General features: G+C 33.7%; 2 protein-coding genes and 2 long non-coding RNA genes across 12 annotated transcripts; 1 reads left to right on the top strand and 3 right to left on the bottom strand.

The window, feature by feature from the left end:
* Positions 1 to 170: 170 nt before the first annotated feature.
* On the bottom strand, positions 171 to 1,848 carry LOC122566401 (DNA repair protein RAD51 homolog 4). 3 transcript variants are annotated; one of them, XM_043723615.1, is made up of 4 exons: positions 1,435 to 1,848; positions 1,209 to 1,321; positions 933 to 1,143; positions 171 to 862 (listed from the first exon to the last, which is right to left on the bottom strand). In XM_043723615.1, the coding sequence occupies exons 1-4, from the start codon at positions 1,576 to 1,578 to the stop codon at positions 368 to 370; spliced, it is 963 nt and encodes a 320-aa protein (XP_043579550.1). In that variant the 5' UTR covers positions 1,579 to 1,848; the 3' UTR covers positions 171 to 367. The 3 variants fall into 3 exon arrangements, with proteins under 3 accessions (XP_043579550.1, XP_043579551.1, XP_043579552.1); XM_043723616.1 differs by having other exon boundaries at positions 1,209 to 1,334; XM_043723617.1 differs by having other exon boundaries at positions 1,400 to 1,535.
* Positions 1,849 to 2,026: 178 nt separating this feature from the next.
* On the top strand, positions 2,027 to 23,954 carry LOC122566390 (helicase domino). Of its 6 annotated transcripts, XM_043723574.1 has the most exons (33): positions 3,491 to 3,639; positions 4,985 to 5,193; positions 5,324 to 6,023; positions 6,405 to 6,536; positions 7,202 to 7,506; positions 7,597 to 7,923; positions 8,184 to 8,394; positions 8,466 to 8,680; positions 8,766 to 8,903; positions 8,974 to 9,064; positions 9,275 to 9,468; positions 9,552 to 9,653; positions 9,910 to 10,225; positions 10,294 to 10,468; positions 10,557 to 10,743; positions 11,030 to 11,166; positions 11,252 to 11,438; positions 11,518 to 11,836; positions 11,920 to 12,000; positions 12,290 to 12,547; positions 13,094 to 13,413; positions 13,497 to 13,789; positions 13,880 to 14,252; positions 14,333 to 14,529; positions 14,601 to 14,715; positions 14,792 to 15,124; positions 15,213 to 15,434; positions 20,148 to 20,183; positions 20,271 to 20,439; positions 20,552 to 21,036; positions 21,121 to 21,405; positions 21,487 to 22,632; positions 22,714 to 23,954. In XM_043723574.1, exons 2-33 carry the CDS (start codon positions 4,996 to 4,998, stop codon positions 23,017 to 23,019), a joined length of 8,553 nt encoding a protein of 2,850 aa, XP_043579509.1. In that variant the 5' UTR covers positions 3,491 to 3,639; positions 4,985 to 4,995; the 3' UTR covers positions 23,020 to 23,954. The 6 variants fall into 6 exon arrangements, with proteins under 6 accessions (XP_043579505.1, XP_043579509.1, XP_043579503.1 ...); XM_043723570.1 differs by lacking the exons at positions 3,491 to 3,639; positions 20,148 to 20,183; positions 20,271 to 20,439; ... (2 more) ...; positions 21,487 to 22,632; positions 22,714 to 23,954 and adding an exon at positions 2,027 to 2,325 and having other exon boundaries at positions 15,213 to 19,462; XM_043723568.1 differs by lacking the exons at positions 20,148 to 20,183; positions 20,271 to 20,439; positions 20,552 to 21,036; ... (1 more) ...; positions 21,487 to 22,632; positions 22,714 to 23,954 and having other exon boundaries at positions 15,213 to 19,462.
* LOC122566404 lies at positions 2,892 to 3,964 on the bottom strand. The gene is made up of 2 exons (XR_006316506.1): positions 3,609 to 3,964; positions 2,892 to 3,499 (listed from the first exon to the last, which is right to left on the bottom strand). It is a non-coding gene; the product is annotated as an uncharacterized LOC122566404 (long non-coding RNA).
* LOC122566406 lies at positions 23,501 to 25,614 on the bottom strand. Of its 2 annotated transcripts, XR_006316509.1 has the most exons (3): positions 25,380 to 25,614; positions 24,260 to 24,528; positions 23,501 to 24,168 (listed from the first exon to the last, which is right to left on the bottom strand). It is a non-coding gene; the product is annotated as an uncharacterized LOC122566406 (long non-coding RNA). The 2 variants fall into 2 exon arrangements; XR_006316508.1 differs by having other exon boundaries at positions 23,501 to 24,528.
* Between the last annotated feature and the right edge of the window lie 12 nt (positions 25,615 to 25,626).

The following is a 25,626-nucleotide window of genomic DNA, read 5'->3' on the forward strand; positions in this document are numbered from 1 at the left end:
GCAACGCTGCAAATCTAACGTCACCGGAAGTTATTGACGACGTTCTTGTAGTTTTGAAATTAGCGGTAAACGTAAAGTTTACTACGCAAGTCTATTCTATATTTTATATTCTATCAGATTACTTTTACCGCATTAATCGATATTAAAATTCTAATGATTAAATGCCAAAATAGAATTAATTTATTTTATTTATAGATATTTTTAATATATTACGAATAACATGAGTTCCATATTTATTGATAATTTAGCAAACAGTTTATGTAGCATACAAAATATATGTATATATATTTATTTATATTATTTACAAGATCCCTGTAAATCAAAGTAATAATAAACTTATACTTAATTATAGATGTACATGATGTATTTATGGACATGAAATACCAGAATCATTTATAGTTAACGTGCACGTAAGATTTGCTTCCAATTGGCAACTGTTCCAAATTGAAATTTTTCTCTTTCCAAGTTCAATTTTTTCCAATAACAGTCTTGTATTAGGAATATGTAACCAATATTTTCCTAAAGTAGGGGTTACACTATAATTTTCATTTGAGCTTGTGCTAGGTCCTCCTTCACTGACAACATCCCACTGAGTAATCAAATTAACAATAATAATTGACAAACGAAATTCTTTTGCAATATAATGACACAAATTTGCTAGCTGATTTAAAGTAACTGTTATTTTTCTATCTTTACAAAATTGAAAAATTACTCCTGGTAAAGAATCAATGATTATAATCCTAGTACGACACTCTCCACTTTCTTCTTTCAAACTAACTGTTAACAAGCATAAAACTTTAAGCAACTGATGTATACTGTATACACAGCATACTTTGATACGTTCCATAGTCTCATCTATAACCTAAAATTGAAATAAAAATGTGTTTTACTGACATTTTAAATCATAATTATATTTTTATATTTATATATACCTGCTTACTAAAATCCTGTTTTAGTAAAATTTGTTCTATTCTTGAACCACAAAAATCCCTTTTTGTATCAATGTACCGTACAATATTATTAGTTTTCAGTGCAATGTTAGTTGCAATTGCAAAGCATAATTGTGTTTTGCCACTTGAAGATACACCACATATTTCATAAATTTGACCATAATATAAACCACCCTTTAATAGATTGTCTAAACTAATCAATTAAATTCAATATTAATTTCTCAATTAGTGCCATTTGTATTTAACATACTTATATACCTTGATAAATTAGTAGGAATTATATTATTCTGTTCCATTTCAAATAAATCAAGTGCATTTCTAATCATACCTCCAAACCTTTTTAAAATATTTTGCTTAATTTCAATTATGTCCTGTAAATTTAACCTTAAAATTAACATTTTATAAAAATTATTATTTATTAATAAATTTAATTCAGAAATATTTATTACGATTATTTTTTTAATAAATAATCTTGTATATATACTTTGAACGATAGTCCTGTAAAATGTGCCAATCTATCAGGATCCTCATCTACAAATTGTATAATAGTACAAATGTGTTGACGTTCTAATTGCTCTATCACAGAGCTTGATAATTTTGAATTTATGGCCGCACTTAGTTTTGTCATATTTAAAATAGTCAGTACTTCAGTCGTTATTGTCGCTATTCGCTAGTTCTATACATCATACTTTAAACTTCCTACTTCTGTATTATAATCTTTTTTGTAATTTTCTTTTTAAATTAATCGAAACTGAAATTTGCGAACTTCCGGAAAGTTAAGATTATTATTTATATTGTAACCCTACTCTTCAATTTGCATGATATATATGATTAATCATAATCGAAACATAATAGAATTTGAAAATATTCGTATAAAAATCTATAATCGTTCTAAAATAATTTAATAAATTTGTTATCTTTCCTTATTAATTTTAAGTAAAAATTTTAAATCATTATCACCCGTACTACGTAGATCAATGTAAATGTAGCAGAGGCAATCAAAAGATGATGCGCCGAGTATCGAAATGACCTCAGCGTCATTCTTACGATTGTACGTACTGTATCGCACGTGGGCATCTCGTTGAGCCTAGTAGAGTCAAGTAGAGTCAGAAAAACGTGTCACAAACTTTAAGTATACGAAATTTCATTTATTATTCGATAACGATTTACGTAGAATCTATCGTAGATATAATTATGGTTTTCTGTGAGAAGACTTATCGAGGCTGTGTCATTGCATTTGAAAATGTGTTTAGCATACGTTGTATCACGAGAAGTTGCGCATGTGTTCAGCATATAGATATATATTTTTTCGAATTTGGCTAGAAAATGTGCACATTCACGGATACAGAAAATCACAGAAGGAATTAACGAAAAAGTAAGTACAATTCTCTTCTTTTTTAACTTTACTTCCTACCTCTTACATGTATTATTAATAGTAGTTACATTATAATGGTTATAAGTAGCACGTGGTATATTTAAGTGTATATAGTGCGGCGACCATGTTGCGCTTAGTATGAAACTTGATCAAAATTTATTATTCTAATAAATACACCGTGTTAATAATACTTTAGAAATTGTGTATATTTAAAATAGAAAACATTATCATTGAATAAATATATTATCAACTAAAAATATGAAATTCATAAATATTTTTACAAGTGTTTCAATAATATGTATGGCATTTTCCCTTATAAATAACTATAATGATCAAAGCAAGAAACAATAAAATAACAAGAAAAAATATAATACTTAATTATCAAAATACTATATACAGATAATGCACGAATCACGTGGTGCGTTGCTGTAAGTAAAAGAGAAAATGTTTTAAAAGATATGTAGTTTCATGATATTATTCAACAATTTGTTTGCATTATAAATTAAAGCGAAACATTTGGATAACTGCTTTCTACACGATGCCAGGAATGTAAAGTGATGTAATACTACATGTAATGTATGCCTATATTTGTCGGTTACTATACAATCATATAAAATTATTACCGAAGGATAATAATAATAATTTACTGTTACAAGATCTTTTAATTTCTATATTTTTAACATCATAAGAGCGGCCGTTTTGTGATCAGTTTTGAGAAATTTGATTATTTTACAGATAATCAGATAAAATTGTTTTACCAAATACGATAAAGCTTTTATATATCTTCAATCCTTATCAACAAGTAATAACATGTAATATCTTTTTATTAATAGGTTTCATGCATATTGTAATCCATATAGTGGTAGATTGTAAAGAATGCATGTTTTACACTTAGAAATAATAGTTGCTGATTTGATTTGTTAGTCGGAAAACGAGCCCTTTTAATATTTTTACTAGTAACCAATCGGGAACGTCTGATACTGCCACGTTGCCAAGTATCCGGTTGTATTCGGCCAATCGTAGATTCAGCGCCCAGTTGGAGCGGCATCTCACCGTGGCTTGTGTAAACGTGAAGTAGCGAGCAGCTCAAGATCTGGTCGCGGTCGAAATTTGTCGGGAGCCGTCGCCATGTTTAGAAGTGTGTGCGTCCTTGAGCGAGTCGAGCGAAAATGTTCTGTAAAATATTAGATATAGCTCATGCACTGTACATTACGTGAAGTACCTAATTACAATTTAATGCTTGTCGATCACGGGTGTAACAATTATTTTTGTGGATGGCTCACCTACGTTGCAGAATTTTGTGATTACAGTATGGTAAGTCCGCCCTCCTATCAGACCAACGCCAACATGGCGGACGAAAAATTTCCTTTGTATCGCCGCGAGGCTCCACTGACGCAATTGTGAAAAATGTATTATTTGGAGAGCGATACAGTTTAAAAGATCGGAAAAGCTGTTTCCACTCTTAAAAAGCTTAATTGATAGACTGGTGTGATGATTGTCGTTATTACATTAAGATAAATTGACATTTTTCTAATAAAAAGACTTGAACGCCCTGAATGCTTGATATATTGGACGTTTGCGTATTCGTTGCAATCTTTTGATATTCTAAATGACATCGTTCATTTCACTATTCGGTTGATTGTAGATACGTTCTTATTACTCATGATGCCGTATTTTCGAGGGTGTTTTTTCTTCTGCGCAATACGCATGTTTTACAAATTCCAATGTGGTGTATCAGTTGGATCAACGGAGAAATTTTGATTTCGGCGCTTTTTTCACAAATCAATTAACGTTCTCATTTTGAACCATTGAGATTACTTTACTTAGAATAAGCTTGAAATGTACATATTTGATCTACAATTAAATAATAAATTGCTTATATACATTTTAAATAATTGAAAAATAAATTGTTGTTAGTAATTTGTGAAGCTTTAGTTTGTTGTTTCTTATACATCTTTTTCTCTCATTATCAATTTCATATGTTTATTTTTTTATTGCAAAATAGATATGTAATTGTTACAGAAATGTTCAATTTAATGCAAAGAAGCAAAATTTCAATTTATTTTCATATCTTTTCAATTTTTAATTTGCTCATTTTGTTTGTTTTCTTTTCCCTATTTGTTTGTTTTTTATTAATTTGTTTTGAATACAAACATTATAGCTTTTAAAAAAAAGCTTGCTTGATAAATATAAGGTACAAAGATTAAAATATTTAATGCTTGATACATTATTACTAAGATACTTATGAGAATAACAAACACAATTAGTAAAGTTACTTTTATTATAAAGTATAAAAAATATTTGTTTTATAATTTTTTTAATATAATTAGAAATTATTTAAATTTGTATTGTTGGTTCCATAGATAAAGGTATAGATAGAATTATACAAAAATATGGATTTTGAATAAGAATATATCAATTTAACATTTATTGGTAACAACATATATTTATATTTATCTATTGAAGTATATTTTTCAGTTTTAATGTAATGTTTCAATGTTTGTATACATTTATATTTCTATAAATATTATCAATATTTTATTCGTATGTATCATTTTTTTTTTTTTTTTGCTACAAATGATAAATTGTTTCATTCCTTCATTTTTCAATTGCAAATGACAAAGTTATTAATAACATTTCTTATTACTTTATGTCATAGTGTAATGTGTAATGAGTGATAAGCAGACTGCACCTATTTTACCACCCCTCAATGGGGGTGGAGGAAATAATGGGGGTAGCAATGGAGGTGCACCGCAACAGACTGTTAATTTACAACAAGTTCTTGCTACTGCCCAAGGACTTAATGTCCTTACTACAGGTGCTGGACAACAATTTGTTATTACTTCACAGGTTCCTGGTCTTACACAGGTACATATTTTTTACTGTATTCTAATTTTTGTAACTTTTTTTTATATATCATTTTTTATAAAATTTTATATATAATAAATGCTATATAATAAAAATTTAACGATTTTTTGTTTTTTTTATATGATTGCAGGTTATACCAAGTAATGCAACAACAAATACAAACATTCAACAAGTTGGTGTTACAAGAATTGTTAATATCAGTGGTACACCACCACGTGCAGGTAGTGTGGGAGTTGCAGGTGCAAGTAGTTCACCTCTTACATCTCCTACTCGTCAGGGTTCACCTAAAGTTGTTTTAGCAACATCTCCAAAACTTGTTCGAACTTCTATTGGAAATATGTTTGTTGCACCAACCTCTCAAGCTTCTATGCATTCACCACCTGCAAGAAAAAAGTTGAAATTAACAGATTCTACTGAAAAACATACTATGCTTGCTGATGATGCAATGGGTTATAGAAGGAGAATTATGGAACATAAAATGAAAAGGATGCGTGCAATAAGAGAGAGATATGCAGAGAATGCAACAGAGTTATTCTTTCTTCATGCTGGAGGCAATATAATGGATTTTCAAACATGGAGGAAGAGACCTCCAACACCCCAATGTTTGCATTTTTTACGGCAGCATAGATTAGATCCAGATGATGATGATGAAGATTTAACAGCTCCACTGCCAGCAATATCAGAAATTCCATTAACACCAACTGCAACAACTGTTTCTACAATAGTTCCTGTGAATCAGTGTACAGAAGTAAAAATTTCTGGAATGAATGTTGCTCCAGTTGCGGTGTCCACGACATTGCCTGCTGCAGTAGCTCAACTTAATCAACAAGGTAATTATATTGTCATTGTGAATACATTTGTAACTGATTTGATAATTTAAATTATATTATAGCAATCTTACTTCCTAATAAGACGTATTACATTTAACACTAATCATTTTCACTAGAATATTAAAAGGCACACCATTATTTTCAAAAAAGTATAAATATTATAGAGTAAAAGATAATTTCAATTCATGTGTAATCTTGTATTCTAATCATGTATTAATCTTGCACAAAAACTATAAACATATTTTAGAATATGTTCTATATGTAGGTACTTATACTAGTTTCTCACTATTAATAAGTAGTTTTTTGAGAATGTGAAAAAGCAATTAGGAGTTTTAGTATATATCTTACAACAACCAAATATGTAATTACTTTGCATAATAGGACATGTACCAGGTAGGCCTCAAGGGGGCCGCCATGGCATGGTGTTTGCCTTCAGAGCAGCAATTCAGTCTTCACCAGTCACCGCTCACCCTCCACCTACTTCTTCTACTCTAGCACCCACGCTCATTATAGGTGATTACTGCAGGCTTATCGTTTGATGTTTAGACTCCTTACTTTTTTTTAAAAATAATCTTCATTGAATTCTGTAAAATTATTTTCAATGTATCTAAAACAAATTTCACTTAATTGAGAAAATATCACTAGATATTACTTTGCATTATTAGTGAAACAGTTTATTATAGGTTTCATTAAATAAACATGATATGGTGAGTGAAACATGATATGGCTACTTTTTGTACTAAAATAGTATTGTATATTCCTTAAAGTACTAAGAGCAACGATTTTCATTTAAAAAAATACAATAGGCCATTTTCTTTCATATTAGATGCAATTTTTTTATTTTATTTTTTAATACAATCATATTAAATTCATAGTTCATTTTCATTTAGTGATTTATACCTTTGAAAGGAACTTGCAGCTGTGTTTATGTTAATTATTTATGTATTATGATAGTATATTGTTTTTGATATTGTAGAGTATTCCACAGTAGACGGCTGATTCAAGTTATACATTTTGGATCAGTTCACTCTTTGTGGAAATATTAATTCGCAGCATATGTAAGGTTGTTTAGCAATATGCATTTTCAGCCTAAGGGCGCTGTTGATACACGTATACATACTCTTAATTTTCTCTAAATAGATTTCTTCATGTATTAAATTATTTTATTACTATTACAGGTAATGCACCAATAGTTCCAGGTTCACCGAAACCTGTGACAACAACTGTTGCAAGTCCAGTGATAGATAAATCTACAATAGCTACATCTATTACAACAACTATTACCACAATGACTACTCCTACCCTTACTTTTACTGGAGCTACCACCACCACAGCTACTGTTACTACTGTTACAAAAACATCTTCTGCGCCTACTATACCTACTCAGCCTGTTGTTAAACTTGTTAAGTTACCTGCCTCTAATGCGGCTACGTCATGTGATATCACAAATAACCAAGAGCAAATTGTAGAGAAGGCAAAACAGGTAAAGTAATTTCTATGCAATTATGCAACATTTAATGAATTATTGTGATAACTACAAATTGGTATAATTTGACACATAAAATGTTTGTAGGAAGCATACGTTATGCAAAGGATTGCGGAATTACAGCGGGAAGGATTATGGTCAGAAAGAAGGTTGCCTAAGGTGCAGGAACCACCTCGTACAAAGGCTCACTGGGACTATTTGTTAGAAGAGATGGTTTGGTTAGCTGCTGACTTTGCTCAAGAACGAAAGTGGAAAAAAGCTGCAGCGAAAAAGTGTGCGCGTATGGTACAGAAATATTTCCAAGAGAAAGCAATTCAAGCACAAAAAGCTGAAAAATCACAAGAACTTAGGTTAAAGAAAATTGCTAGTTTTATTGCTAAAGAAATCAAAACATTCTGGACAAATGTGGAAAAAGTAAGTAACAAGATAAAGAGTTAGAATTGTAAACTATAATAATAAAGATTTTACCCCACACTTATTAAGCCGACAATTTCAATGTATTTCAATTGAAACTGTGTGCTCGTTGTGGGAACAGCAAAGTCTGCTCACTGTGTATGGTTGTATTTATTATTACGGTATAATCAAAGAAGAGATGCTGGACATATATTTTTATATAGCACTTAAACCATTTATAAGACTGAATGTATATTTCATGTTTATATTCTGTTTTCAAGTTAGTGGAATATAAACAACAGACGAGGCTTGAGGAGAAAAGAAAGCAGGCACTAGATCAACATTTAAATTTTATTGTGGGTCAAACAGAGAAATATTCAACATGGCTAACTGAAGGACTCAATAAAACTGATGGTCCTCAAAGTGTGCCAGCCTCCATGAATAGTTCGCGTATTTCTTCCCCAATACCACCCGGCAAATCTCATTCTGATGGTATGTAAAATACATTTTCCTAAGCTCATCATATTTCAGTTATGTTAATAGTTTTAATCTTGTTAATATAGAGGATTTTCAACCAAACCAAAGCTCAGATGATGATGAAGAAACCATAGCAAAAGCCGAAGAAGAATTGAAATCTGTGACAAATCATAAAGAAGAGGTTGAACTGTTGAAAAAAGAATCAGAACTACCCCTAGAAGATCTCCTTAAAGAGCTACCACCTGATTACTTGGAAAATAGAAATAAAAGCTTATCACCTGTATCAAAAGGAGTAGAGGAGGTATGTAAAATATTTTTAGACCAAGGGTTTTAATGACACTATTTTTTACTGTAATAAAAAATTTGTTATATGTATTTATTAATAGGAGAATGAAAAGACAACAGATGGCGATATGGATTTTGTTGCCGCATCGGATGAATCCTCCGATGAGGAGGAGACTATTATGGAACAAGAAAAACTGGAAGAAAATGCGGATTATAAACAAGAATTAGACGATCTTAAAGTATGTATATACTCTTCTAGCTATTACAGAGGACTTATGGATTTTCTCTATAAAAGTTTAATATTTTTAGGCTGAAAATGAAATATCTATTGATGAACTTGTGGCCAAATACGGTAACATGTCAGATGTGCCAATAGATGTTGAACAAGAACCTATTCAAGGTTAATATTATTTAAGTTAATTTTCGCCATATTATATTTATTCATTGATGATGATATTCTACCGATCCTGATGGTTTAAGAAATGGTTTTCATTCTTAATTCCTGTTACTGATGTGACTTGAGGCATTTGTCTGAAAATTAACATTTGTTATAATAATCCAATAAACATGAAAATTTATAATACGTATATACATGTATTTATTTGTGTAGAGTCAGATAAAGAAAGCATAAAAGAAGAAGCTCAGGAAAATGACGAGGAATCTACGAGTAACGAAAGTGAAAGTGAAGAGAGTGACAACGAAGTTGATGAGGAAGAGTCTCAAACACAAACTGATAATGAAGCCGATATCGGACTTAAATCTCTCTTAGAAGATGTATCCATGGAAAAATCATCAAATGATAAGGTAAGATGGTGTTTTCATTAGTACCTCATATAGGAATTTTGTATACAAAAAAATAATTGCATTGGTCATTCTGCCTTTTATAGACTGCAGAGATGGACCATTCAAATGCTCGCGATGAAATGGATAACGTCGCGGCATTGGCAGAAAGTATTCAACCTAAAGGAAATACTTTACTTACCACCAGTGTATGTGTCATTGAAATATTTTTGTATTTCCGTTGTGGGTATATCAATTATTCAGCCTTTCATCCAAGGTTGTGTAACAATATTTTGCACATGACCATTTACGAAGGCTAAAGCATAAGTGATTTTCTTTTAACAAGTAAATTGATTCATCGATTTATTTTAGAGAATTATCATGACAAATTTTACCAGTTATACGAATTATACGAATTAAAATAAAGTTATGTATGACTGTCTAACGAAACTGATATAATTTTAGGTTGTTACGAAAATTCCATTTCTTCTGAAACATCCCCTTCGAGAATATCAACATATAGGATTAGACTGGCTTGTTACAATGTACGACAGGAAATTAAATGGTATTTTAGCAGATGAAATGGGTTTGGGTAAAACCATACAAACGATTGCTTTACTTGCGCATTTGGCATGCGAAAAAGGAAATTGGGGTCCTCATCTCATAATAGTACCAACATCTGTGATGCTCAACTGGGAAATGGAATGTAAGAAATGGTGTCCAGGATTTAAGATTTTGACTTATTATGGAACGCAAAAAGAAAGGAAACAAAAAAGAACAGGTATTAATTTATCTCTGAACAAATATAAGTGGAAATAACAGTATTTGTAATATTTTGTTTATTTTTAGGTTGGACTAAACCTAACGCTTTTCATATTTGCATAACATCATACAAACTGGTTATACAGGATCATCAAAGCTTTAGAAGGAAAAAGTGGAAATATCTTATATTGGACGAAGCCCAGAATATAAAAAATTTCAAATCACAGAGATGGCAATTACTATTGAATTTTCAAACCCAACGGTAAATATCTATTTGGGTAATATAATTTATAAATATATTACTTTAAATTATATGTAGAGCTTATATATAAAAATCCTTATTATTACAGACGATTATTGCTTACTGGTACACCTCTACAGAATAACTTAATGGAACTGTGGTCATTGATGCATTTTTTAATGCCGAATGTATTCCAGTCACATAGAGAATTTAAAGAATGGTTTAGTAATCCTGTTACTGGGATGATAGAAGGGAATAGTGAATACAATGAAAATATTATTCGTCGTCTGCATAAGGTCTGTACGTAATTTATTTTTATATACTTTGTTTTATGTAGGCAGTTATTCGCTACCGACACAGATATATGATGATTACGTATCGCATGTCTGTTTTATATAAATAGCGAGATATTAAAAAAATTCTCTATTAAAACTCGCTTGTCGTAAAGTATTGATTTGACATACGAAACCTGTCTAGAGAAACACTTACAACTTTCAATGATACAATGAAGTATCGATCTTTTCCTCTAGATTTGTGTATCTCTGTTATATGTTATTTATATAGCAATTATATTGTTTGTAGGTTTTGCGGCCTTTTTTATTACGAAGATTAAAAACAGAAGTAGAAAAACAATTGCCCAAAAAGTATGAGCACGTCGTTATGTGCCGTTTGTCAAAACGTCAGCGATACCTATACGATGATTTTATGTCCAGAGCAAAGTAAGCATTACATATTTTGTCATTTTTTTTATATCACAAAGATTTATGTAATATGAATATATATATATAATTGTTTTTCATTAAGAACAAAGGAGACCCTCGCTAGTGGCAATCTGTTAAGTGTGATTAATGTATTAATGCAATTACGGAAGGTATGCAACCACCCAAATTTATTTGAAGTTAGACCTACTGTATCACCATTTCAAATGGAAGCTATTGAATATGTCACAGCTTCGTTAGTATGGAGTGCTCTTGATTATGATCCATTTAAGGTAAAATATATAATTTAATTTTTTCTAATACTAATTATGTTTAGGGGAAAGTATAATATATTTTTTTTTTACTTTATAGCATATCGATCTATCTAGTATTAATCTTTTATTATGTGATTTGGAGTTAAGTCTTACTGCGTTTGTGGCGCATAGAGTCAGACGATTGCAAACACCACGAAAGCTTATAGAAGAAATAGACACACAACCAGATCCGTCTCCGAGATGTCCACCTGGAAAGATTAAAATTAATGTTAGATTATCTAATCAAGTTAAACCGTCATCCGTACCGCGGCAGACGCAAACAAAATTAAAGAATTTGACTGGAATATTGCCTACTCCAAAAGTTGGAACATCTCCTTTAATAAAAACAGCAAATAATCAAAGCACTCCAGGGCAAGGTAAGAATGATTTTATAGGCATTTCATATTTTGGATTTTTCCAATTTTTGTAATTAATTTTCTCTGTTTTTATAAATTCATAGGTGTCACACTAAAAGTAGCAGGTGGCCAACAGTTGCAAGGATATTCCGTACAATTAGTTCAACATCAGGGTAGTGTGAAAGGTGAGGGTTTTCTCTCGTGTGTTTTTACACGTTTACTACGTATATTTATATCCGAAACCTGGAATCCTTGTGCATCATCGATCAGTGGTTGCACTCAAACTTATCGCTGTGTAATCATTCTTGCAATGGTGCTAGAGCAATTGATCTCGGGCCAGCTTGTTTATAGTTTTCCCATGTTATAAGCATTCTAGAACCGAGAGCACATTAACAAAACTTACATTTAATTATAACCTAACATTTGTGAGTCACAGTTTGTGTAAAACATTTGTTGTGTTTGCTTCGAAAATAGCAATTCCTGTTGGAACACTAGCACATAACCCACAGAGTACAACAGTGACACCAACTACAGCAGCAACGAGTGCACAGAGGATTACAGTAGGGAATGCAAATATTATAGATGGACTGCAACGGCTAGCAACGCAAACAGTTGCAGTTAAACAAGGTGATTCCGTCCAAAGAATAGCAATGCCTAATCTTGCACAAGTGGTTCAAACATCTATTGGTAGACATATCATTCTGACTTCAAATCAACAAAACACTAACACAGGTTTGTCCTAAGAGTGCTCATATCCCACTGATTTCATTTATGTTCTGTGTTCAAAAAATGTGCACCATATACATATATCCCTTTTCATGTCATTTGTATGCATTTAGATGAATGTTAAAAAATAATACAAAATGCATGACTACAATATTCTGTATGTTAACCCTTTGCGGGCGGGACGATTCGAAGTCAACCGTACCGTTGGGCCGAGCTGCTGCCGCGATAGTCATTTAAAATTGCCAGCGCACATTTCTGCTTAGACGCGCTTTTCGTTCATAGGTGTCAAATTCTAACATATGTAGTATGTATGTAACAGATTCTCCACAGGATAAACGGACACACATATATGAGTCGTTTGGTTCTATCAGTTGTTTTCGTCAAACGCATATATGACTTCCTCGGCCAAATTGATGGCTTACGCAGAACGCATATATTCGGCGGTAGTCCGCAAAGGATTAATAGACAATATTTCTACCCTAGTAAATTGATATATTTTTCAGATCTTATTTAAATTTGTTTACAAATGATTAACATTGTTTATATTTACAGTTTCATTTCCAGTAATGACTCCATGTGTACCACGTTTGAAAGTTTTACCAAAATCTTTAATGGGCCTATCTACCTCGGCAACTACAGTAAACAAAGTTATAGGAGGAGTGGTGACAACTACAAGCGGAACAAGTGGAAGACCCGTTATGAGGGTGCCGCCTCTTAATGTTACTGCATCTCCTAATGTCACTGCACAGTCTCCCACTGGCAATGGACAATCTCAACAACAATCGAACCGTTGTGGTATTGTTACTAGACACGCACAAAAAGAATCAGAAAAGGCACAAATGAAAGAACGTCCAAAATCCGAATTTTATTTGGTAATTATCTTAATTGAATAAGGTTGTAAATGTTCGAGGGATTTAAAGGTTTAGAAAATTTAAAATATAATATCTCTTTATAGCCACAGTTAGAAGAAGAACGGAAACAAAGAAGACAAGCTAAACTTCGTCTACTTGCAAATACTAATGAAAGACGATGTGCCGCATGCCCTCTCTATGGAGAAGATTTGTTTATGGCATTAAGAATTGGTAAACCATCTACGGCATGTCGGTGGCATAATGGTTGGGTTCATTGTGCAACTGCTAAAGATAATGCACGTACACGAAGGCAGTTTTTTTCTCGCACAGAAGCACTTGCAGAGGCGATCAAAAGTACAGAACAAATTGTTGAGGAGCTGAAGGAAGTTTTTGAGAGGTATTGTATATTGATAAAAAAAGAGAGTTTAGTGTTTAGTAATTTATTGAAGTTATTTAATTATCCTTAACGTAATATAATATATGCTAGGTTTGTTGTACATGTTCCTGCTGTGTGCGCCCCTACGCCACGTTTTCACGTTTCTCATCCTCCTCCACATAAATTGTTCGCTCAACGACGTATACAAATGGAATTACAACGTCAACTATCGCCAAAATTGGCATTGTTCCATCCAGTAGCTAGTGCAATGATGACGCAGTTCCCAGATCCCAGATTGATACAGTACGACTGTGGAAAATTGCAATCTTTACATCAACTTCTTAGAAAGCTTAAATCTGAGAACCATAGAGTTTTAATTTTTACACAAATGACCAGAATGTTAGATGTATTAGAAGCTTTCCTTAATTTTCATGGTCACATATATTTACGTTTGGATGGTACTACTAAAGTAGATCAGCGGCAGGTAATAATTATTTACTGTAAATTATTGTCATTATTTCTTTTATTGTTCTTTAACATGGTTTATTTTACGAGGAACTGTAGGTTTTGATGGAAAGATTTAATGGAGACAAACGAATATTTTGTTTCATTTTATCGACGAGATCTGGAGGTGTAGGTGTGAATCTGACAGGAGCAGACACTGTTATATTTTATGATAGTGATTGGAATCCTACGATGGATGCCCAAGCACAAGACAGGTGTCATAGAATAGGTCAAACACGTGATGTACATATCTACAGGTATATATAAAAAATATAATATACGTATATTATATTTATGAATATATTTAATTATTCTTCACATGTTTTAGGTTAGTAAGTGAAAAAACCGTAGAAGAAAATATTCTGAAAAAAGCCAATCAGAAGAGACTACTTGGAGACTTAGCCATCGAAGGTGGTAATTTCACAACTGCTTATTTCAAAAGTGTAAGTATTTTGACAAATTTTAACGAAGAAATATGCTCTAAAACATAATATTTTATGATTGTAATTATCTTTACAGTCTACGATTCAAGATCTGTTTAACATCGATCAATCGGAGAACGATGCAACGACTCGAATGGCCGAAGTATTGGAACAAAATAGAGATCGAGAGAAGTTTTTGCAAAAGGATAACCAAGGTCAAACTTTAGAGGATAAAGTAGCGATGGGTGCGCTTGAAAGTGCTCTTGCTGCTGCTGAAGAGGATCTTGATGTTCAAGCCGCAAAGACCGCTAAAGCAGAGGCTGTTGCTGATTTAGCAGAATTTGACGAAAATATACCCTTGGATGACGCGGACAGAGATGACATGCAAGTTAGCAAGGCCGAGCTTGAAGTACAAAATTTAGTATCTCAGGTAAAATAACATTTTTATTCATTTTTATAATATTTTATTCAGATTTTAGTATGTATATCGATAAAAATGTTTGTGTTTTTGTACATAGTTAACACCTATAGAACGTTACGCGATGAAGTTTGTCGAGGAATCAGAGGGTGCATTTTCTGCGGCACAACTTGCAGCAGCCGAACGTGAACTCGAAGAACAGAAGAAAGAGTGGGAGTTGGATCGGCTACGAGCGTTGCGCGAGGAGGAAGAAAGGAGAATGCGATTAGCAGATGATGATGAGAAGCCTTTGACGTTTGGACGCGAGGATGCGCAAAATCAGGTTAATAGTGCTAGTAATTCTAAGAAATTAGTCAATAAGAAACTCCCACCGAATAGGAGGAGGAATTCGCGTAAGAATATTAGTAAAAGTGCTCAAGAATCAGAAAGTGAAACTGAGACTACTACAGAATCAGAATCAGAGTCACAAGAAGATGTGGTAGAAGATAGCCTTGACGAAGAGTCGAGTCATACGGAAAGTCAAAGTCAAGGCGACGAGGATGAGGAGGAGGAAGAGGCACACGATCAAAATGATTCTGAAAAGGGCGGATATCCCAAACGTAAGAACCGTTCTAATAAATCATTTAGTCAAAATCATTTCGATCTGAACAGTCCACGGACGAGATCAAGGGGAAATGTTAAAATTAATTTGTGGACATTGGACGTAAGTCCTATCTTGCCTGGTATAAAACCGAAATGCCGAGGTAGAGCCAGCAATTTGCGTAAACAACGTGAGCTTGAAATGAGGATGAAAGCAGAAGAAAGTTTCATTTTACCTTTGCCACCAGTTTCAAGTCCTAAAAAGTTAAATAATACCAACATTTCGAATAAACCCAATGAAGAAGATAATACTGTGAATGAGAAAGAGATGGTAACAGTTGATTTAAAACATACAGATGCTGAAAAAAGTACAATCCTGCCTGCTGATGAAAAGCGATCTGAAAGCATCGAAAATTGTAAAGTGATTGTAAATCATTGCACCATTGCAACTTCTTCGCCAAAATCGAACTGCGATAAAACTGTCATAGACGAATCTAATGCCACCATACCTTTAGATTCGTTAGAAATAGAAACGTGTTCTCAATCAGGTAATTCATCGGGCATGTCAGAACAGAGTAAAGATTTAGAAGAAGGTATAATTGATAACAAAGACGGTGGTGAAGCAGCACAACAGTTAACAGAGAATACCACATCTTCAATATATATTACAAAGTTAATGTCCATAGCAATGGCGCAATCTAGTAATTTAGAAGGTGCTGCAAGTTGTAATGACGATTCCGAATATTCTAACGTTGATTTGATCTCACAGAATAGTAGTCCTCGTTCAGTTGTAATGGAATCGAATATGGTAAAAAGAATTTCTGATTCGAAATGCTTGAAAAGTTCAATGACTTTGGAGATAGATGAAGAAATTAATATATCGGAAGATTCATTGATTGCCCCCTTAAAGAATAAAATAGTCGTTCAAGATACAGATGAAAATGCCGAATCTACAACAAAGAAATTAGTAAGTGATACTGTCTCTAAGAGTAAGATAACTTCATCTGCCATTGATGAATCAGATACGGGATTAAAAGGAGAACTACTTATCTCTAACGCGGAATCCAAGGTATTAAAAAATAAAGCTGTAGACGAGCTCCAAGATATAAATATTTCTAATGACGAGTATAGAGTAAAAAATGATGCAAGAGCGCAGAGTCCTATCGAAACGAAAGAAGACATGGATATGAAAGAAACTTCAACAAATAAACAATACGATGAAAGTACTTCAAATTCAGATACAACAAATAAGTCTGTCAATGATAATGAATCCATTTCTGTGATAGAATCAAGCTCTAGTCAAGAACCTAGTAGCAGCAAACAAGAAGAAAACTATACTAAATTAGATGAATGTGTGCGCGACGAAGATGATACAAAAGTTCAATCGACCTCATCGATACAAAACAGTGACAATACCTTTTCCTTTGATACTTTAGGCTCGAATGAATCAAGTGGATCTGAATCTAATACAGAAAATAAGATTAAATTTCGTAAACCAGATACAATATCTTACGGAGTGACTACAAGAAGCGCGAAAGTAAACATTAGCGTAGAAAATACTGAAAATAAAAATTTGATATTATGTAGTGATACATATGAAAGTCAAGGAGGCGAAATTTCAAATTCAAATTCGAATACTCATCGAAAAGAAACTAGCAAAGTAACACAGATTCGAAGGCCCGACACACCTCGACCGACAATAGAACATTCTAGGATTACAAGGTCAAGTGCAATTCGTTCTTTAACACCTCCACCGAATTCAAATTCCACAAAATCATTGCAAAAAAGACGACCAGACACTCCTTTGCCTGAATGCTTTAGATCTTCCCCACGATTAGCGACGAGGTCTATATCAAATTTGAGCTCATCACTAAGAAACGAAGAACAAAATACAGCGTCATATGAAAAACCCATGACGCGTAGGTCAAAGACTTTGGATAATGGTGTTTTGAATCCAACTGTGTTTCGAAGAAGCAGTTCAATACCACCTATGAAACCAACATCCGATTCGAAGGATTGCACTAGTTCTATTTCAACTAGATGTAAAAGAAATAGTGAATCTACAAGTACACCGAAACGACGACCGGATACACCTGTTCCCACTTTTGAACAAGGATCGAGAGTTACTCGATCTGGATTGAATTTTACGCTAAATTCGGCAAAGGGTCCTAATCATGTGTCAAACAAAGGGAACAAGCACATTCGAAAGATAGATTCGTCTTCTGATTCGAAATCACAGGAAGAGGAGTCTTCTGCCGTTTCACCATTGTCTGGAAAAACAGAAACGTTGAACACAGATTCAAATGGTAACGCGGTTGTATCAGAAACCTTTCCCAAACAAGATGATTCAACACTATCCTCCTTTAATGAAATTAACGAGAAACCACAAAGAACTGCTAAAGTCGTTGCTATTCTTACTTTGGATACACGAAGTAATCATACCAGTAAAGCTTCTAGTTCCGTTCATACAAAAACATCTAATTGCAATTCCTCTGACACGAAAAATAATAAAAAAAACGCCGATTCTAATTCCAATCCCGCATCTGATTCGTCAGGGAAAAATTGCGTTCTTAGGATTTCAGATGTTACTCCGAATTGTAAAGTAGATGGGTGGTGTGATTCTGGATTGGATACCGGTTCTCGAGATCGCGTTTCCTCTAATGTATTTTCCAATGTAGCAAGTACTTATACCAGTTCCAATAAGGCAGGAAAATCACCGACGTTGAACAAAAATACGTCATTGAATTCTAAACTTAAAACTGATAAGGTTCCGATACAATCAACAGTGATAGCATTGGTCGATTTGGACAACGACTCTAATTATGATTCATCAGACGGGTCAAAGAAATTAAGAAGGAAAATTAAACGAACACGACTGTCATCGTTTGCAAAGCCATTGATAAGTGGAAAAACGAATGAATCACAAATAGCTGACGCGCTAGATGACGAAGAGCAGATACCGCCAATGAAAAAGTCGATTCGTACACAGCTTACTCCTCCTCCTCCTTCGCAAACAACTCAATTGGAAAAACTCAGTAGCGGTACTATATCTTGAGTCCCGCTAAAACTTTATCGCTGTAACATTTAGCAGCGTGTTTGTATAAATATTTCTCATAATTTAGACATTAAAATTGTCTTAAACTACTACCTGGAGCGGCGTGCGCATAAGAGAAACCAAGTTCTAATTGTTTCTTAATTTTCACATGATTCTTGTATATATTCACAAAATTAAAGATAAGTGAGAGATGTTTCTTTTATTGTACTAAGTACATACGTGTAACATTTTTAGCATTGTAAATTGTACTTTCCTGTAAAGAATTCAAGTGTCTTTAATTGACATTGTAATTTATACTTGGTGATAAAAACAAACGAAAGAAAATGATAAAAGAAATAAGAGAAGGCATTCGATTGTATTATAATAGGATATGTAGACGAGAAAAAAAATTCATTACAGCTTAGCTCATTAGTACGTTGCGAAAGTCTCGCTTTTTGCGACGATTTTGTAGCGTTTGATTCCTTAAGTAAAAAGAAATAAACAGTCGAGTCAGAGGTAAAAGAGCAGAAATAATTCTGTGAATGCGACGTACTTTGCTCTTGTGTAACGCCTTGTACTCTACATACTTCGCAAGGTCGCGACCTGATTACATATTAGACTTAAGAGATTCTTCGTTTAATGGTATGCCCCACTGTAATATTTAAGTTGCGTGCCTGTATTTTGTATGATCGAGTGAGTCCGAGGAAGGAAATAAACAAAATATTCCTTGCTATGAAGATCATGTGTTTTCTTATTTCTTGGTGCGGATCCAAGTCTGTTCGATCAAAGGTTCAGTTCCGTTTTGGTGTCAAATTTTGCTCAGTGTGCTTGGTTATATATACTGAGATCATTGAAAGTAATGATCTTGTATTCTCGCGATGTTTTGGTGTGGCAAGGCTATCATGACCGCACATTAAAGAAAAGAATTTTTTTTTGCAAATATTAGATAATAGCATGCAGTAGAAAGCTCCAAATAATTATTTAAAAAATGGCACCAAAACACTGCCTTTGCCATTCCAAACTTGGAGTCAGCCAAGGTATAAGCAGGCACATTAATGAGCGTCTTGTACAATATTTAATATCTACGCGGGATTGAAGTAATGAAATTCTTGAGTAGAAAAATGAGCCTTTGAACGAGCAAAATGTATGTATATTTCCTATTCATTTCCTTAATCTTCCAAGATTACTCAGTTATTCAAGCATTCTAGCATTTTTTCGATTGTATTTAATAGAAGACATATGAAGACATTATATAAAAACGAAGAAGAAATCATTTTTTCTTCAAATTATTCGTCATGTTTGAAAAGTGAGTGCTTCGTACACGACGCTCGTTCTTCGTAATCTTTCTTTTAAATCTTGTTGAAGCAGATTTTTTATTTGTAACTTTCGGATCTCATAGACGTATTTTTTAATGTCTTGCAGATATGGTTATCGGATGACAATATGGAGCAAATGCCGGTTAGTATAGAAATATTATTTCTATTTTCATCCATTATTTATTTGTATTTTCAGTTTAATCTATGTAAAATTTACTTTAATGATTAGATGTGGTGCCCTCCTACACCTCCTACAACAGATAATGATGTTTACATCGACTATTCCTTGGGATTCCTTTATGAAAATACTCCTATGTCAGAGGCACAATTACCTCCGATATACATTAAGAAGGAACAGAAAAGAAGTAGGATTGAAACTGGAATTACTGATCGCGATGGTAAGTAGTTTATATATTTATAACAAATCTATCTATGGTACTTTCTTTATGTACATATACAGTTGATATTGTTCTTTTCAATTGTATATTAAATTGTTTATCTTCTATGTAGGACGGCGAGCGGTTAAAATGCGACACAAGGAAGAGTCTGTTTATGCACCGAAATCTTTATTCGATCGACCTTCACCAGCGCTTATGAAAATACGTCGCGATATGAAACTACATAAATACCGTATAGTTCGACCACCAATTCCACTGCCTGGTATAAAGCCGTCGCATATGTCAAAGTCTTCCGCGGACCAAGAACACGTTTTAGATTGGATGATACACGAGGATTGGGCCCTCCTCCAAGCAATCCAGGTTTATCAAGGACTGCCGCTGAATTTGATGATTTTATCTCCTGGTCATACTCCCAATTGGGATTTGGTTGCGGATATAGTTAATAATACTTCTCGAATATATAGATCTCCTAAACAATGTAGAAGCAGATACGAATCTGTAATAGTACCAAGAGAAGAGGGAAAGTTACTTTATGATACTACGCCGAAGAAACAAAAGAAACAGAAAGGGGTTTACAAAATGCCTCAGGTTTCCGAGGTATATCGAGATATTTTTATTCTACATTTGACGAGAGATATTTGTTGGAAAAAAAATTATCATTTTTTAATCGTCTTCTTTTAGCAACAAAGTAAAACAAACAGGCCAATGAAAACGTCTCAGTTATATAATCAGGATAAAAATCATTCGTTTACATTAATGTGCTGTCAGAGATTTGACACCATTAAATCTGTTTCGAATAAGAGAACGCCTACTGTTAAACCGTTACTCGTTAACCCATTAATGAAAAATCCTACCAACGCTGCAGTTTTAGCTGAATGTGGTATCCAATATGATAACCCATTAGCTCCCATAGAAGTTGCAACGCGACGCGCCGACAGGATCGCAAAGGAGAAACTGAAACATGCTGTTAGTATAATAAGGCGTAATATCTTTTAATTATCGAAATTTTTAAACATTTAATGGCATCATTCAATATTTTGTATCCAGGTTTTATCAGCAGAGCAACAACAACAAGTAGCCGCTCGCATATTACAGCAACAGCAACAACAGCAGCACCAGCAGCAACAACAACAACAACAACAGCAACAAGTTCAGCAGCAGCAGCAGCAAATCAAATTGCAACAGCAACAACAAGCTCAACAAAATATTTCAAATACCTCAAGTCCTCAAGTGCATCAACTAACGCAAGTTGCGACCACCGTCACAACAGGGTTAACTACAATGAAAGCTATTACCACAATTAGTAATGTTACTACGGGTGGTACGACAGTTGCTACGTCGACAGTTAAAGCCCGACCAGGAGGAACGTTAAGTATGCAAGATGCACGGACGACGCCAACCGTTGTTAGTGTCGGTAATCTTCAAGCCGCTCAAAGAATTGCAACAGCGAGTTTAGTATCTGCTGCACAAAGTTCACCCGTGGCTACGCAGAAAGGTATTGGGGTTACCGTGGCGACAGCTCCGGGTACTAAAACCTTAACTGCAGCGCAGTTACAATATTACCGACAACAGCAAGTTCTATTGCGACAGCAGCAACTAAAGGTATTGCAAGCACAGGCTGCTGCAAATGGTCAAAAGGTATCGGTAGCCGTTTCAGCTGCCGCTGCGCAACAAAGGGCTACGTTGATGAAGCAGAATATAACTGCTGGCACTGTTGCACAAACAACTGTTGGAAAACAGACGGTAGCTCGTACAGTATCAGAGACAGAAATGGCTGCTTTAATAAAACGGCAGGCTTTGCAGCAACAAGCAAAAGCTGTGGCTCAAGTACAGGTACCTGCGCAGACTGGACTTACTCCGGCCCAAATATTTGCTCAGGCGGGTTTGCAGGTACAAGCTGGAACATCAGCTAGTGGAACTCCCGTTGCTACTTTAGTAAAAACTGCAAACGTTGCCAGTGTACGTACAGCAACACCTCAACAAATCCGTCAACTCGCTCTGCATCCACAAATCATCACTCAAAGAAAATTGCCAGCGCAGAAAGTTGCACAACTAACGCAAGTCGCTGCGAAAACTGGTGTTCAGACTCAACTGATCGTGCAACAGAAATCATTACCTGCGACTATGACCGTGCAGCAGATTCAACAAGTTATGAAACACGTTCAACCATCAGCGATGCAACAATTTACACATGTATGTTATATACCTCAGATGCCAATTTTGTTGACATCGTTCGTTTCTCTTATATTTTTTTAAAATAAAATATGACTTCAGGTTTCTACAGGACAAGCAGTTTCTCAACCTGGACAAGTAGTTTTAGCAAAGTCTCCGTTGCAGACGAGAGTAATTCCAGTCGCATCCGCTGCTTTGAAACAGACGATCCAAGTTATGACTGCAAGTAGTGCTCAATTGCGCCAAGCTGCACCTGCTCAGGGTAAACCTGTCGTTACAGCTGCAAGAGGTAGTCCTGGTCCTAGTCAAGTTAAATTGCAAACTCTTGCACATCCTATTCATCCCCAGCAGGTACAGCAACAACAACAACAGCAATCACAAACTCAACCAGATACTCAACCGAAGTGAATGTGTTTCATTACATACGTTCAAATTTATTAGATGTTACAAATTTTTCTACTTACGTTAGTCGAAATAAAGCTTTTATTTGTGGAATAAAAAACAAATGATGACATTCCAAAAAATATTGCAAGTAATTTAACTACAATCAATTTGATGTTATAACTGGTGATGTGATCTTTTATCTTCTTACATCTTTACGTTTATATTATTAGAAGGTTTCCTTCTTTTGTATTTCAATTTTATCTATGAAAATTGATATTTCTACTATCGCTTTTCAAAATTTGCTAGCCGAATTTGTATATAACATCAAGAGAAAAATTTTGTGCGCTACTAAGTTTTCAGGAATTGCGGTATGGTATTATGATATTGTTTTAAGTGCTCATAAAAATTTGTAAAAGGTTATGAAATTGTAAACAACAATAGAAGTGGCAAGGCAATACAAGTACACAGCTTAATTTTTTAATTTCGTCGAAATTAGTGCTCATGCGAGTTGAATGTTTTGCGAAGGTATTGATGTACTAATTTATATTAAGCAATGCAATTATGTTTAAATGACATGGTGTATATGAGTTAATCTTAATATGTCATCCCGAGAGGAGCAAGTAATTTATAGAAGTCAATCATGAAATTCGAGATATCTCTACGATAATCCTGATCATATATATATATATAATATATATATATATATATAAGAATGAAGAAGAGGCGATTCAGCTTCGAGAGATATGTTTAATTCGTTGACACACATGAATGGAAAAGAATAACTACGAAACTACGACTGTATATGTATCTATAGTTACCTGTAGGAATTAAAAATTTCATTCGATGATACGATGTTTATACTAGAATCTTTACCGAATTCTGTAAGATTGTACTAATAATATATATAAATATGTATAATTCGTGTATCATAGACGCTAAAATAAATCTATCATAAGGAATTTTGTGTATTGCGACGAAATCTTGTCAAATAACTTGTCAAGAAACCGTTATTACCATGTTGTGTATTCCTTTAAATCCCGTATCTTCTGCTAGAAATATTTTCGCATATTGTTTGAAACGACAAACATATTTCAAGTGGACAGAGTTCGTTGGCTACGCTGTATATAGAGAGTTCAGCTACAGGTGTAGAAAGTTTAACAGGTGATTCTTGAACTTAAAATAAGATAAAAATTAAGGATGAAAAGAAAATTGCATTTTTGGCTTTGTTTTTTAGTTATTGATAATTAAAAATCAGCCGAAATACCTCGGATTACCTTACGGATTTTTACGAGTAGATAGATTTAATATTTAATCTACGATTTTTCTTACGAAATGTCGTGCAGGATACTTTACATCCGGAATGCCACAATCTTCTCTATGACTTGTACCAGGTAAGCTCTGCTGCCCATGTTCGATTGAGTATTGCTGTGCATCCTGCTGCTCTGGTTGATCTATTTCGCTCGTGCAAGGAGGTTTGCTCGCGTACAGGGGTATTTCGGTGACCTTTTAATTGTCAGTAACTAAAATACAAAGCTGAAAACACAATTTTTTTTATTCTTGATTTTCATCTTATTTTAGCTTCAAGAATCACCCCTTAAATCTTTTTATGTCCATAGCCGAACACCCATATATATAAACAGACACATTTTTACACCCATTCGATAATTTTGACTGTGTACAGTGGAACTTCGCTTATCCGTTCCTTCTTTATACGAACTAGTTTTTCGGTCAGCGTTAATTATATGAACATATAACTGAGCCTTTGTTATTCTAACTACACTCGAGCTTATTTTATAGTTGCCGAAATAATGCAATTAGTTACCGTTTTCGCGCGGTCGAGTTAGAAACGGTGCGTGGAGGTGTCTGTGGTCATTTCCTACTAAAAATTGATTTCTTTGCGCTTTTTACTAATTTGCGACCTAATAATTGGACTTATCGTAACGTAATAGGTCTTATTTTACAGATAATTTTATTAACTGCAACTTTCTATTGGAACTTTTCCACGTACCACCAATAGTTTATAAGATACAAAGCAAAACGTAAAAAGAATTTCTGTTTTTCTCGTTCAGTCGATATTTTGTTTACGGGGTTCCGGAGGAGCTTATTAAATGTCGCTTATTTTGTTTTCAATATCGCTCCGAGTCATATTATGGAAAATATTTCTACTATCAATTTGTTTTCGGAAAAATGTTAATTCCGAATGGTCTGCACTATTATTCGACTATTATTCCATACGACACCTTATCCACTCATTGTTGTAGATAAATGAAATGTACACGAAATGCATAGTCATTCTTCGATAACTACTACTAAAGGTCATCGATAGAGCCATGTTGTCATACATATAAAGTGTTATGCAATAATATAAATAAATAAATTCTTACCTCTATGATTATTTGATATTATAATAAACATCTTCAACCATTTTTACAAGAAAATCCTCAATATCAATTTGTTCCTAAGAAAATGTTTGGCTAGCGTGATCCAATTATCCAATACGTTTTATTTTCTGACCGCGCAATAAATACATATATTTAAAATGCACAGTCATTGTTTTATAACTGTAAACGTCATTGATACAGCTTATGTTCTAACGAAAACATAATGCGTTCAATACTAAAGTAAATAAAT

Source organism: Bombus pyrosoma, linkage group LG3, assembly GCF_014825855.1.
Source record: "Bombus pyrosoma isolate SC7728 linkage group LG3, ASM1482585v1, whole genome shotgun sequence".
Taxonomy (NCBI): domain Eukaryota; kingdom Metazoa; phylum Arthropoda; class Insecta; order Hymenoptera; family Apidae; genus Bombus; species Bombus pyrosoma.